General features: G+C 41.2%; 1 protein-coding gene across 3 annotated transcripts in view; it reads left to right on the top strand.

Annotated features, from left to right (window-relative positions):
• The window catches only part of LOC144522555 (homeodomain-interacting protein kinase 3-like), a 52,726-nt gene that overhangs the window by 24,611 nt on the left and 15,286 nt on the right, over positions 1 to 12,829 (top strand). For all 3 annotated transcript variants that reach the window (XM_078257728.1, XM_078257727.1, XM_078257726.1), the window contains exons 5-9: positions 53 to 176; positions 10,729 to 10,848; positions 11,515 to 11,601; positions 11,864 to 12,048; positions 12,238 to 12,403. In XM_078257728.1, the coding sequence (XP_078113854.1) occupies positions 53 to 176; positions 10,729 to 10,848; positions 11,515 to 11,601; positions 11,864 to 12,048; positions 12,238 to 12,403 (682 nt within the window). The remainder of the gene's footprint in view (positions 1 to 52; positions 177 to 10,728; positions 10,849 to 11,514; positions 11,602 to 11,863; positions 12,049 to 12,237; positions 12,404 to 12,829) is intronic.

Below are 12,829 nucleotides of genomic sequence, written 5' to 3'. Positions count from 1 at the left end.
TCCTCCGGGATCTGACAGAGTAACTTATTCTGCCTCTCTTTTCTCTCTGTAGGGCCCCAGAGATCATTTTGGGCCTACCATTTTGCGAGGCCATAGACATGTGGTCACTGGGATGTGTGATAGCCGAGCTCTTTCTGGGCTGGCCCCTCTACCCTGGAGCGCTGGAGTACGACCAGGTAACATTTTTCACACACTCGCAAGAACTACCAGCTACTGTATCGCACACACACACACATACTCAAAGAGTGTAAGGAGAAATAAAGACATCCCTCTCTCCCACCGAGGATGAGGGAGTCAAGTGGACAAAATAAACAGAATGAAATATAATTATAGAATATATATTAAATGTGTATAATTCTTCGGTCTCTGCTTTCCCAGTAGTCAAAGTGTAAACGTAAATCTATTTTCATTATCTAGTTATACCTGTGTTTGTTGTTGCTCCTTGATCTCTCTTTCATTGTATGAGTAAAGTCTAACAAATCCATCATGAAATCCACCTAATACATATCTGAGCTAAGTAAATCAGAAAATTGTTCTTGGCAATATGTGATGATCTTCCCACAGGGTTATGTGGTCTCAACTACACCACTGGGACTTTGAATGGAGTCCCCCAGCGAGGGAGAGGGAGCATGGGAAAAGGCCCAAAACACATTCACAGAGCAGTACAGGATTACCCTGTGTTTGACTATAGGCAACTCTGTGAAGACTAGAATTAAGCCCATCATGTTTACAGTGTATGAGTTTAGAAAATTGGAAAAAGAAAAACTTGAACTTCCTGGTATTGTCATGTCTTGGTATTTATTATGTTGGGAGAAAATAATATTTGACCTTTTATGAACATCTACAAAGTTCTCCCAAGCTCTAACTTGTTTCAGCTTCTTTGATAAACAAAATGTTTGAAAGAAGATGTACTTGCATAGTTCCCTAGCCTGACATTGCCTTACCAAATCCAAATGCAAGTTAAAACTGTTCAGTTAATTTTCGGTTTAAGGGTTTATTAACGGCCAAAATCCCTTTGGACACAATTGGATAGACCTACAACCAATCAGAGAATGAAAAATAAGCAGACGGTCAAATGTAAACAGACTACAGCATGCAGAGATGAGCTGTGATGGTGTACTGTAGCATCAATGTCGGTGAATGAATGTTGCTGTTTCAGACCATCAGAATAGGCTTGGGCCAGTGTAGAAATTTTCAAACCGGTTTGAAATCAAGCCAAACACTGGACCGGTGTCGTCTTGAAATCCGAATTGTTTCCATCTAGGCAGCGCAGTTTTAGTTTTCTAGATATATAGAAAAATAAATATATATTATCTCGTCACCCAAAAAAAACACATTAACTTTCTAGTTACGTTAAACAAACGGCGGGCACCGTTCAGCCATTCCCCTACGGCTACGAATTTACATAGTCGAATCAGAATTGTCATGTCTTGCCTATCGTCGAATTATGTGGCGGGGACTAATATATACCAATGACATTGACGTTAATACACAACAGTGCCTGAATTGGATCAGAAAAGGTGCCGGTACTTTAATTCAGCAGTTGCATGTTTTGCAAAGCACTAAAAAGACAAAAAGGATAGAAAAACAGGTACAGCATTGAAACAGCACATGGTGAAGACAGGCAGCTAAAAACAATAAGTAATGAGACCAACATTAAAATTAGATAACAAACAGATAGACAAACAGACTAACAAACAAGCAAAGAAAAAAAAAGAAAAAAAAGGGATAAATAAACGAAACAGAAGTTTCAGGGAGCATGTATTGGAAAGCGAACTCCGAAACATCCGGGATGCTGTATCTAGGCATCTTCACCATGACGGGTGATACTATTCCCCTGCCCCCCTCCAGGCCAAATCCATCAGTCCTGATTTCAACCTCTGGGCCTTAGCAGATCCCAGGTAGTCAAAGAAAGAGTCCCAAATCCTGTAGAATGTGAAGGGTTTGTCCTTTAAGGCTGTGGAAAAGGCTTCAAAAGGGATGATGTTTGTCACAGTACACAATCATTGATTTAGGGTTGGGGCTTTATCAGAGATCCACATGAGTAGAATACACTTCCTGGCACTGTGCAGCAGACTATGCACCAGTCTTGTGTTACGAAGATCAGTAGGTAACTCATCAGGCAGACCCAACACACAAATCCTGGCTTCCAGATGTAAAGGGTGCTTAAAGATCTTCTCAAGCTGTTGAGCAATTGTGATCCAAAACTGCTGGATATGGGGGCAGCTCCACAAACAATGAAAAAGTGAGTCAACAGCAGATTGACATTTAGTACAAAGATCTGATATGGCAGGATTCATTCTGTGTCTGACCTCAGGAGTAATATAAAGACGATGTAAAATCTTAAATCCGCGGAGAAATCCTCGAATATCATGATTGAAGCTCCGTTGAACGATAGAGCCTGCGCCTTCCTGGCTGCCTGCATGATCCGGACTTTATCTTGGAAGTTGTGGACCTTAATGATGACAGTGCGGGGCCGTTGTCCGGGAGGCGGACGGCGTGTGAGAGCCCGGTGGCAGCGGTCCAGTTTGACAGCTCCACCTTTGAAGCTAACTTGCAGCAGCTCCAGCAGCCAAGTTTAAAAAAATGAGACAGGGTTGCTGCCCTCGCTGCCTTCGGATAGTCCGATGATGCGAATGTTACACCGTCGTCCCCTGTTTTCTACCTCATCAATTTTATCCAGCGCTGTCTCCAGCTTCTTCCCGACTTCGGCTAGCTTAGCAGTGTGGTTCACCATGGCATCTTCAGAGTCGGAGATGCGTTGCTCAGCCTCGTTAAGCCGAGGATCAAAAGCAGCGAGTTTAGACGAACAAGCCTCATGAGGATGACGGAAGGAGGCTTCAACGCCTTTGAGCACCTCGGTAGTGATTCTTATTACCAGGCTATCAGTCTCCACTTTACCCATATGTGGCGGCGGTGCGTGGTCCGCCATGCTAGCTTGGCTAGTTTGGGGCGACTGAACGTCGACGAATTTGGCAGATTTAGCCATTTGGGTGATCTTCCTCTGGGTGTTTGGCATTCTTAGATCCGTTCAAGGTGTCCCGCTTTAGCCCAGTGTTTTTTTAGATGTCTGTGTCAAAAGTTACATCGAAAACTGTATGGAGCTGCGGGAGCCTTAAGTTTCGAAAGCGAAACTTAAATCTGTCATGGGGTGGTTGGATTTATTCACGCACTTTAAAACGATTAATTGAAAGCTTATTCCTTTTCACATTTTTATTTACAGCATTGTATGTTGATATTTACAGTATAGTTATATTGGTTGATATAGGCTGTATATTAACTCATTGGGAAGAAAACCGGTAGTTCTATGTAAAATAAGACATGGAGCACCCCCAATGCCAAAAGGCATTATCCTCGTTTCATAATGCCTCTGCAAAGATTCGACTGAGATTAGCAGTCGAATCAGGCTCCTTCAATCAAAGCATCGACTATTCACCACTACATATTGTTTATCACCAGTGTTCGGCAAGCTATTGGAAAGTTGAGTGAGCTAAGCTTACGTTACCAGTTATTCAACAGTAAATGTACTTTCACTATACTGAAGCTAATAATAAATTAAGCAAGCTTTAAGCTACATCAATAGTTTTTAGGGATAGTTTGCAGATGATCTGAATCAGCGTTTTATTAGCCTGATAACCGATAAAGTTAATTAATTAATACGTTGGATCCGCTACAGCTCTATGCCTGTCCCTCTGCTTCGGTTTCACTCACCACTGAGTTTGACTTAATGTCCCGCACACAACATTATCTGATTAGCTTTTACTGAAATTTATTAAATAATTGCTCAAAACATTTACCCAAAGGGTAACACAGACTGACATGACACCGTCATTATTATGACATGACACCTATCGTGAACATGAAGGAGTCATTTTGAGTCTTCATGACTGTTGTCATTAAGTGTCATTCGGTAAATGATGACACTTTTAATGCAAAGTTAGCATTGTCCGAGATGTATTTATCATGACAACTTGACATTAACAAAGAACAATCTCTGTGTTATGACAATTTGACATTAAACAAGACAATACAACCTGTCGATGTAACTTAACATTAACCTAGATAACATAAATATGTCATGACAGGCCAAATTATGTAAGGGTTAATGCCCGACGAGGTGTCCATTGTCAGGTATTAATGGACGATGGCGAGGCGTGAACCGTCTGACGCCGTTGCTGCCGCCAAAGTCCATTAATACCTGACAATGGACACCTCGAAGGGCATTAACCCGCTTATACCATGGTCACTTGCCAAATAGCATATTTTTAAAACATTAGTTTATATTTTAATTTGTTTTACAATCGAAATCTAAAGTTTATCCAAACAATAACTCTGTTTCCCTGGTTACGCCTGAGGGTTGAACTATTACCTGGAACAATCCTTCCCATCCTATAAGGTTCTTATGCAATGCAAACGTTGTTCACTCCTCCAGGAAATAGGAAAGACCTTAGATATGACTTGCCTCCCTTAGCAACAGGAGATATTTATAGTCCGCTCAGCTCGTAGAACCCTTCAGCTACGAGCCAGAAAGCTAACGCTATGCTAGCAAGATTCAAAGTCAATAACACTGTGTACAGTTGGCAATCAGTAAAAAGTATTTGACAGTATGTTGAACAACAAGACAAGCTAGCTATCCAGCCATATCATTAGTAGCTCTCTCTAACAATATAAGCCGCTCTGTTTTAGGCTACGAAACGTGCATGCAGGCTGAAATTCAACCGTGCCGTTTAATCGGGATAAAGCTATAAACAGAAGGAAACTCCGTTAGCTGCTAGGCTAATGTGCAATGGTAAACACTGCAGCTGTAACGTTAATGTGTCTACCTCAGCTGAAAACGGAGAAATGTAATGACATTTCTCCGATACAAGACATTACGTGCAGGCCAGTGTTTTTTTTGCGGTGATGATGGTGACAAGCTCAGGCCCCGCGGTAGACTGTGGTATTGCGGTAATGCAGTAACCGTCCCAGCCCTACCGCTGTGTTTGGTCCAATCCATCTGGTCACCGACACCAAAAGCTCCATTAACGGCTAATGCCAAGCGGATTTAATGGTGAAGACATGCCGTACTCTGCCTCTGGAACTCGGACAACCTCGCAGTTGCCAGAGTTCAAAATCCAACATGGCTGCCCCCTGTATCAACAGTTGTGAAAGCTGCAGTAACATAAAGTTATAAGCACTTCTGTCTTATTTGTGTCACTAAATCAGTCGTTCACACAGGCATGGTCAACTTCTATCTGTGGACATGTTGTTACGCTGTTTGCATGCACAAAAAACGGCGTAATGCGTTGTTATCAACTTGTATTGCTAACAATAGCTAACCGGGCTAGAGCTAATGAAAACAATGAAAATCCGACTTTTAAATGGAACGCATTCAACTCGGGTATGACGTCATTCCCAGCTCCAGCTTCCGAGTTCCAAGGTAAATAGAACGCGGCATGAGTCAGCTAGCTAATTGGACAGCTGTAACGTTACAGCTAACCGAGCTAACAGCAGTCCACAATTCCTTAAATCACCTTGTTCAGTGCATTCACTGTCGTCAAACTGGTCTTATAACGTTTGAGACATCTTAATGACAAGTCCAAATGGTTCCACTTTACTTGAGGTCAAGGATAATATTCATGACACCGTCATATAAGCATTTGATGAAGACATCAAACTTCATGAAAGGTCCAAATTGTTTCACTTTACTTTGACTTAGTGAAACCTGCAGAAACCCTGGACTGAGTAATTTACACTTTTTAATCACAATTGCGTCGGCTCTGGCAATTCTAGTGTTAATACGTATGTATCCATCTGTTTTTGGAGTTTTTTTTGGTGAACTGTCACTTGTGCCTCCAGCAGCATTTAGCAGTTTGGACAATCATTAGTCGGAGATAGTGGCTGATAGAGCTTCGCTGAGCACTGACAGCTCTGTTGTACCACTGGGCCATGCCAGGACACACACTCACACGTGCATATTGAGGTCCCGAAAGTATGCTGTGCTATGCCAAGGCTCACTGCAGTTCCACTCTACACAGCAAAATGTATTTATAAGCATAAGCCTGATGGTAGACATGCGCGCACACACACACACACACACACACACACACACACACACACACACACACACACACACACACACACACACACACACTGTGGTGAGTGTTCATTGCACCATCAGCAGGTTCTGGTCAGTGTGTTTGTTTTGGGCCGTAGACACATGCACGTGCATTCATGCACACACATACAGGCTGTAAAATGTATCACTCCGGGATTTCCATTGGCCATGGTATTTCTGGAGTATCATGGAATTTTGAGAGGCATAATCAAGACAGAGAGCTGAATGAACTTTTGGGAAAAGTCAGCACATATCTGGTAAACTCCTGTAAAATGAACCATGTAAAGTATAAATGTATAACTTGCAAATCAAACGGTGCTGGAAACCACACATTTTTAAAGGATTTTAAATCTTTCTTGATCTGAAAAACAAACAAAATGCCAAAACAAAAGAAACAGATTAACATCAAATTTTTTATGGTCAGTGGGGCAATCTAACTTAGTCACGCACAGGTCATGTGGTTACATCAGAGCCATGTTTGAAAAACATGGAATGAATTTGCATGATTCAGTTGTATCTTATTTTTAAGTTAAATACAACTAACTCTTTGTTTTGCAATAGAATATAATGTCTGTGTCAGGTTATGAGTAGGGATGTCATTAGATCCAAATACTTCGGTACCAAGCCAATGGCAAAATTCTGAAACCGTGACGGTACTCGTTTTTTTTAGGGGTGCAATTCTGTTACAAGTGCTCTAGTCTGCCACTAAAGGCTTTACCGTAACGTTCGTCTATGACAACTGCTTTCACAAGTTCAGCTGAAACTCACAAACTGCAAGTAAGTCTGTTTCCCTCTGCCGTTGTTTTTCACGTAGAGCTTAACATTAGCTATGATAGTTAAAACTAGCTTATGTTAGTGGTTGTCACAGCGGACCTCTGCATAATCTCAGTTCTATGTGAAAAAACGGCAGAGAAAAAACGACTTAACATACTTGCTGTTTGGGAGTTCCAGGTGAACTCATGGAAGACATGACAGCGTACGCTAGCTGTGATGTGATGCCAGGCTTCAGAAGACAGACGTTCTCTCCAGATTACATGTAAACAACACTCCTTTCCCCCTCCCCCTCAAAGTTCAAACTGAAAAATAAAAGTTGAAAAAACTGACACTTTTTATCCTTATCCTGAAATACACGTTACAAAGGAGTAGATGGGATTTGTTGTCTTGTTTTTGTTTTTTACCGTGGTGTTGAATTTGGTATTGAGAATCATGGAATTCCACTGGTATTGGTATGGACTACTCAATTCATGCTGTCGTGACATCCCTAATTGTGAGTGTGAGGGAAGGGGTAACTGCAAAAAAGCCTGGAGTCGACTCAATCATTATTTTTTATTATTATTTTTTTTAGCTGCGTCATTGTACAGAGCAATGCAGGATAACGGCATGGCAGGCTGTAAACTTTACAAACCTTGTCTCTCAAAATGACTGTGATGGAGGTAGATAAGGGTGAGAGGAAAATGGAGTACAGTGCGATCCTGAACAGATGAGGCAGGGCAGCACGACATGTGTGTTGACTGCTCTGATGCTTTCAGCTCAAGTGCTGGGACTGTCAATGAAGTTGGCTACTACTACTTTCAAACCAGACGCTGGTACAACCTCCTCTATTGCTGTTTAGTGTTACTGAGTGTTTGGCTGACAGCGCTGTCAGCAGTCCGGCAGGAGAGATGCTCCGTGCTGCACTAGGATTTTATATGACCAGGATGCACACTCTTTATTTCTCTGTGTGACTGTGTGGACATCTGATGTGTTTTTTTTTACATCACATATGATGAACAAAGGCATTCAAATGTTTTGCATGTAAAACATGACACTAATGTAGGCTGATATTGGAGTTTAGTGTGGGGCGGCTTCTCTGCAGGCAGGGCTGTAGTCAGGTCCACCTTTGTCGAGTCCAAGACAAGTCCAAGACCAGGACTAGTTGAGACTGAGTCCAAAGAGGTTCGAGAGACAGTCAAGACCGATACAGAAAAAAAAAGAATCCTCTTCAAGACCACTTACTTAACTGTTCATAATTCAGTCTCTCCAGGATTTTGCGATGTCGCGATCGCGATTTTGACCAATCACTGCAACTTTTCCACAAATTTGACCAATAACCTGAAGTTTCCCGCAACTTCAACCAATCCCAGCAGTCCCACGTGCACTCTGATAGCCAATGACCAAGCGGGAGTGAGAACGGGTTGATCATTTCCTTGTTTGTGATATGAAGACGAGACGTATGTGACTCGAACATCTCACATTACTAACAAAACGTACAGCGAAAGACCGTGCAAAACATTTCAGACCGTCCTGCCAACCTGTATACATTTTAACATCAATGTACGCTGTAACGATTTTTCACTCTAAAGTTGCTGCCGTTTCAATCCTGCCGGCTATCTGCAGCGGGCGGGGCTGCAGACACACACACAAACAACACACACGGTGGATGCAGGAAAAAAAAAGGAGATGAGACAACAGGATGACCTAAATTGAGGACAGCTGCGCTCGTTATTGTAAGTGCAATGATAAGTTAAAGTCAGTACTTTATCAAACCGTATGAATGTGTGTCCCAGGCCAGGTTAGGAAATTAACTAACAATGTAAAGATCTACAAGCCCCTGACACATATGTTCAAATTTGATTCATTCAATACATTATTATCTTTTGTCTTAACTCCACCAGCCATTTTCATATTATACCAACATTTGCAGCAGGTATTAGCAAAAACATGGAAATTTTCCCATTCTTGAATGTATTCCTTGTCCTGAAGAATCCATAGAACAAAGTGCTCGCTGACATTGTGTCTGATGCCTAAATGTAAATGATTGATGCTTGATGATTGCATGTGGTTTAATATTTTCGAGTCAATTGATTTCACATACCAATCAAGGAACGCAGCTCTAACTAACGCAGGGCCTAAAGTACTCGGGCCTCGTGCCGGATTTCTGGCATATGACTATTTTAGAGAAATAAATAAATTAAAAAGTCCACATGGGATACCAATGAAACGAGTTCTAGCCAATCAGATGCAAAGTAGGGCGGGTCTTTGCTGAAAAGCGAGAGTGCGGTGTGGTCTCCGTGGTAACGCAGCTAAAAAAAAAAGTAGGCTTTAAGTTTATCAAACTTGGAGCATGTAGATATAGCTTTAGTTGAGAAAGGAGTTAAAAACAAATGCCGCTGGGCATGAATAGAGGACAAAAGGGTGGAGACGGGAAGCCGTTTAGCACTTGGTGCCTCATTTTTGAGGGAGCCGGGTGCTTGCTTCTAGTCATTAGATGCTAGTCACAAAGCTTTGGTCCGTGCACTCTGTCATATGAGTATGTTACCGACAACGATGGCTACCGCTGCGACTGCGCCTTCACTGACCGACCGTGTTTGTGATATAAACAATACGTGTGTGCACATTCATAGAGGAACACGATTTGTCATTAACGATGGCCACTGTGTAAAAGCTATCTGAAGCTCAAACTGCCTTGACAAAGCTGTCTGTTTGGAATCAGCATGGCAGTTATTTAAACATAACAGCCTTGTCCCAGAGTTTAGACGTCTAGCTATATGAAAAGCTAAACAATGCAAAGTTTTTAATAAATGTACATGAAGCAACTAATGTCAACATGGACAAAATCATGAATGTACTAATTTTTTGATGATGACCTGGCCAAAGTAACAACACAACATCTAGAAAGTTTTGTTTTCACGATTCATTGTAGGATTATGATATTATTGCAATATGTAAATCTACATTGACTCTTAATTTAACATATGGTTGGAAGAAGTAAAAAAATGTATCCAAAACTTTTTACTTAAAAATAAAAAATTATGACTTTCATTATTGTGTAATGTAAGAAGAACTTTAACTGTTTTGCCAGTCAAATTAACTTTAATGAGTGCATATTGAAACATTACACTGCACACAAGCCCTGACTACAGCCCTGTCTGCAGGTGAGCTGAGCTGACACTAAATTAGGTATGGTGTATTGAAGAAAATACATTTGTAATTAAAGCTGCAAGCAGCGATGTATGGGCCTCGCACCTCTCCACGCGGCATAAGCTGAATCTTCAGTGTATGATTTACTTTTTTTATTTGCCCCAATTTGCTGAGTATAACATACATGATTGGAGATGTCTTTGCCTCATGTTGTTTTGCAAATATAGTCTTATTCGAGTTTGAACTATTATTTCCATTTGTCTTTTAAATATTAGCCAGTTCATGGTATTCACTTCTGGCCTTGATGCTTTTTCCTTTCTCTTCACGATAAACATTTATTTTCTTTATGTCCTTTATGGTGTGAGTTGATTAGGAAGTCAAGTAGTAAAAAAAGTCTCTAAATGTACCCCCACAGTTACAAGCTGCTGACCTAAGGTTCAGACTAAGGTACATAAATGGTTGGAATTCATCAGCTGAAGTAAAGGCTGTATTTTCAGTAGCTGAGTAAAACGAGAAAATTGATTCAAGTTGATTATCTTATTCTGCCAAGTTGGTGTGATGTAAACCATTGTCTATCTTTGAATTTACTTACATTTTTCTTTTACTTTTCTAATTAATTTGTCTCTCTCTCTTTTTCTCTGCCTGTTCCTTTCTGTTTCTTCTTTCTTTCTTTCTTTCTTTTCTCTCTTTCTTGCTCTCTCTCTCTCTCTCTCTCTCTCTCTCTCTGTCAGATCCGGTACATCTCTCAGACTCAGGGCCTGCCGGCCGAGCAGCTACTCAACAAGGGGACCAAGACCTGTCGTTTCTTCTCCAAAGAGTCCAACTCTCCCTACGCCTCCTGGAGACTAAAGGTATCTGCACACAAACCGCACAAATATACACTCATACACAAAACATATTATAGACCTGCAACCAGAAAGTACACATCCTCCTGTCAACCACACATCATCTACAGTCACTGATTCCTTTGGTGGTGGTGGTGGTGGTGGTGTCTGTATGCCCCATACAGACACACAGATTAACTGGGAAGGAGAGACTTGAAATTAAAAAAGCAGTAAATTCATTTGAAATTCAAGTGAAAGTCCTTGCAACAAGGGGAAAAAAGTATGAAGTGGCAGTACATTACCAATGAAAACAAATGCATAAGCTTTTCAAAACAAGACAAAGCCAGCAGGCCCTGAGGAAAGCGCTAGGAAATGTGAAACGGCTTAGACTACCTGCAGAGCTGGCTGTAAATATATTTTATATGAATATGGGCCTAATGTTTATCTGTCAATGTACTTCCCAGCAAAACCCACTGACCACACAGATTTACATGGAAACACATGGTTTGCTCCCATTTCCTGTGTATATTTAATGTAATACGTTGACCTTTTGTTCCTTATCATTTAAACATGACAAATCAAGTAGCTTTCAATACACAGATATGCAAAAACGTGTCTATACAAACATCTTTAAATACTGCACCTACATTCTTGAGATTTTTCGTTGTCTTAATAACTCTGTTCCTCCTCCAGACAACAGAAGAGCATGAGAAAGAGACGGGACTTAAATCCAAAGAGGCCAGAAAGTACATTTTCAGCTGTCTGGATGACATAGCACACGTGAGTCTAACCAGACCAAATTACTTTCAAATCAAATTTAAACCCTTCTGAACAAATCCAACATAGGAGGGACAAGATCACAGACAATTTCAGGTTCAAATTTGGATTGGCAGCAGTGTGATCACAGCCGTAAAACAATCATATAAGCGTATTAGTTCAGGTACTCCTGGGTTTTAAATTAATTGTGACTTTAACTGTTGCCCTGTGTGGTTCTCATATGCAGTGTTTTCTCTCTGTGTGCCTAACTGCTTCCATCTATCAGGTGAACTTGGTGCTGAGTCCTGATAACAGTGACATGCAAGCAGAGAAGGCTGACCGGAGGGAGTTTGTGTCTCTGCTCAAGAGCATGCTGCTGATTGATGCTGGGGACAGGACTGTTCCCTCTAGTGTCCTCAATCACCCCTTCCTCACTATGACTCATCTGCTGGACTACCCACACAGTAACCAGTAAGGCTGCTACAACTGACATTGAATCAAAATGTGTTGTCTTGCATGCTCTTGTTTGTTTTATTGTTTCTTTTTTCATTCCTGTATGAACTAGCCATGTACAAAGGGATAGCATCAATGCATTATTGTTGACCGTAGTTTGAACTCCAGTCATAAAACTTTCCTCCTCACACCACTACATCTCTCCAGTGTGCAGTCATCTTTCCGTATCATGGACATGTGCCACAGTCGGCCCACCAATGCAGTCTTTGATGCTATAAATCAGAACACCATTCATTTCTCAAGACCCCCTGTAGCCCCCACTGCCTCCTCTGGCCTCCCTCTAGGCTACAGCAACATACCAGTCCACACTCAGGTGAGATACTGTAGCAGTGTGAATGTTTGCTACTAGTACTTTTTCTGTCTTTCTGGACCAGGGCATGTTTACCTCTTGTATTGTATTTTTAATTGCAACAGTGATCATTCATATCCGTGTGACACAAATCTTGATTTACAGACACCACAGTCTGGTCTTTTTAAACTACTACAGTAGCAATGCCATTTAGCTTCTAAAATCATTAAATCCCTGTCATTCAGCATAGCATTGACTAAATTATTTCATTTGAAAATTATGCCAGTACACATTGTCACACCCCATTTTTGTCAGGACAGAGAACATAAAATAATAATAAATAGAAACACCTATAAATATTTCCAATCTTTGGTAATGTTTCTGTGCTGATCAGAGCCGTATATTAGAGAGAGTTTGGCCAACTCAAATCATGGGCGCCATATTGGATAC

The sequence above is a fragment of the Sander vitreus genome, chromosome 8 (genome assembly GCF_031162955.1).
Source record: "Sander vitreus isolate 19-12246 chromosome 8, sanVit1, whole genome shotgun sequence".
Taxonomy (NCBI): domain Eukaryota; kingdom Metazoa; phylum Chordata; class Actinopteri; order Perciformes; family Percidae; genus Sander; species Sander vitreus.
The sequence above is the reverse complement of the archived record's forward strand: the minus strand, read 5'-3'. Positions and strand labels throughout refer to the sequence as shown.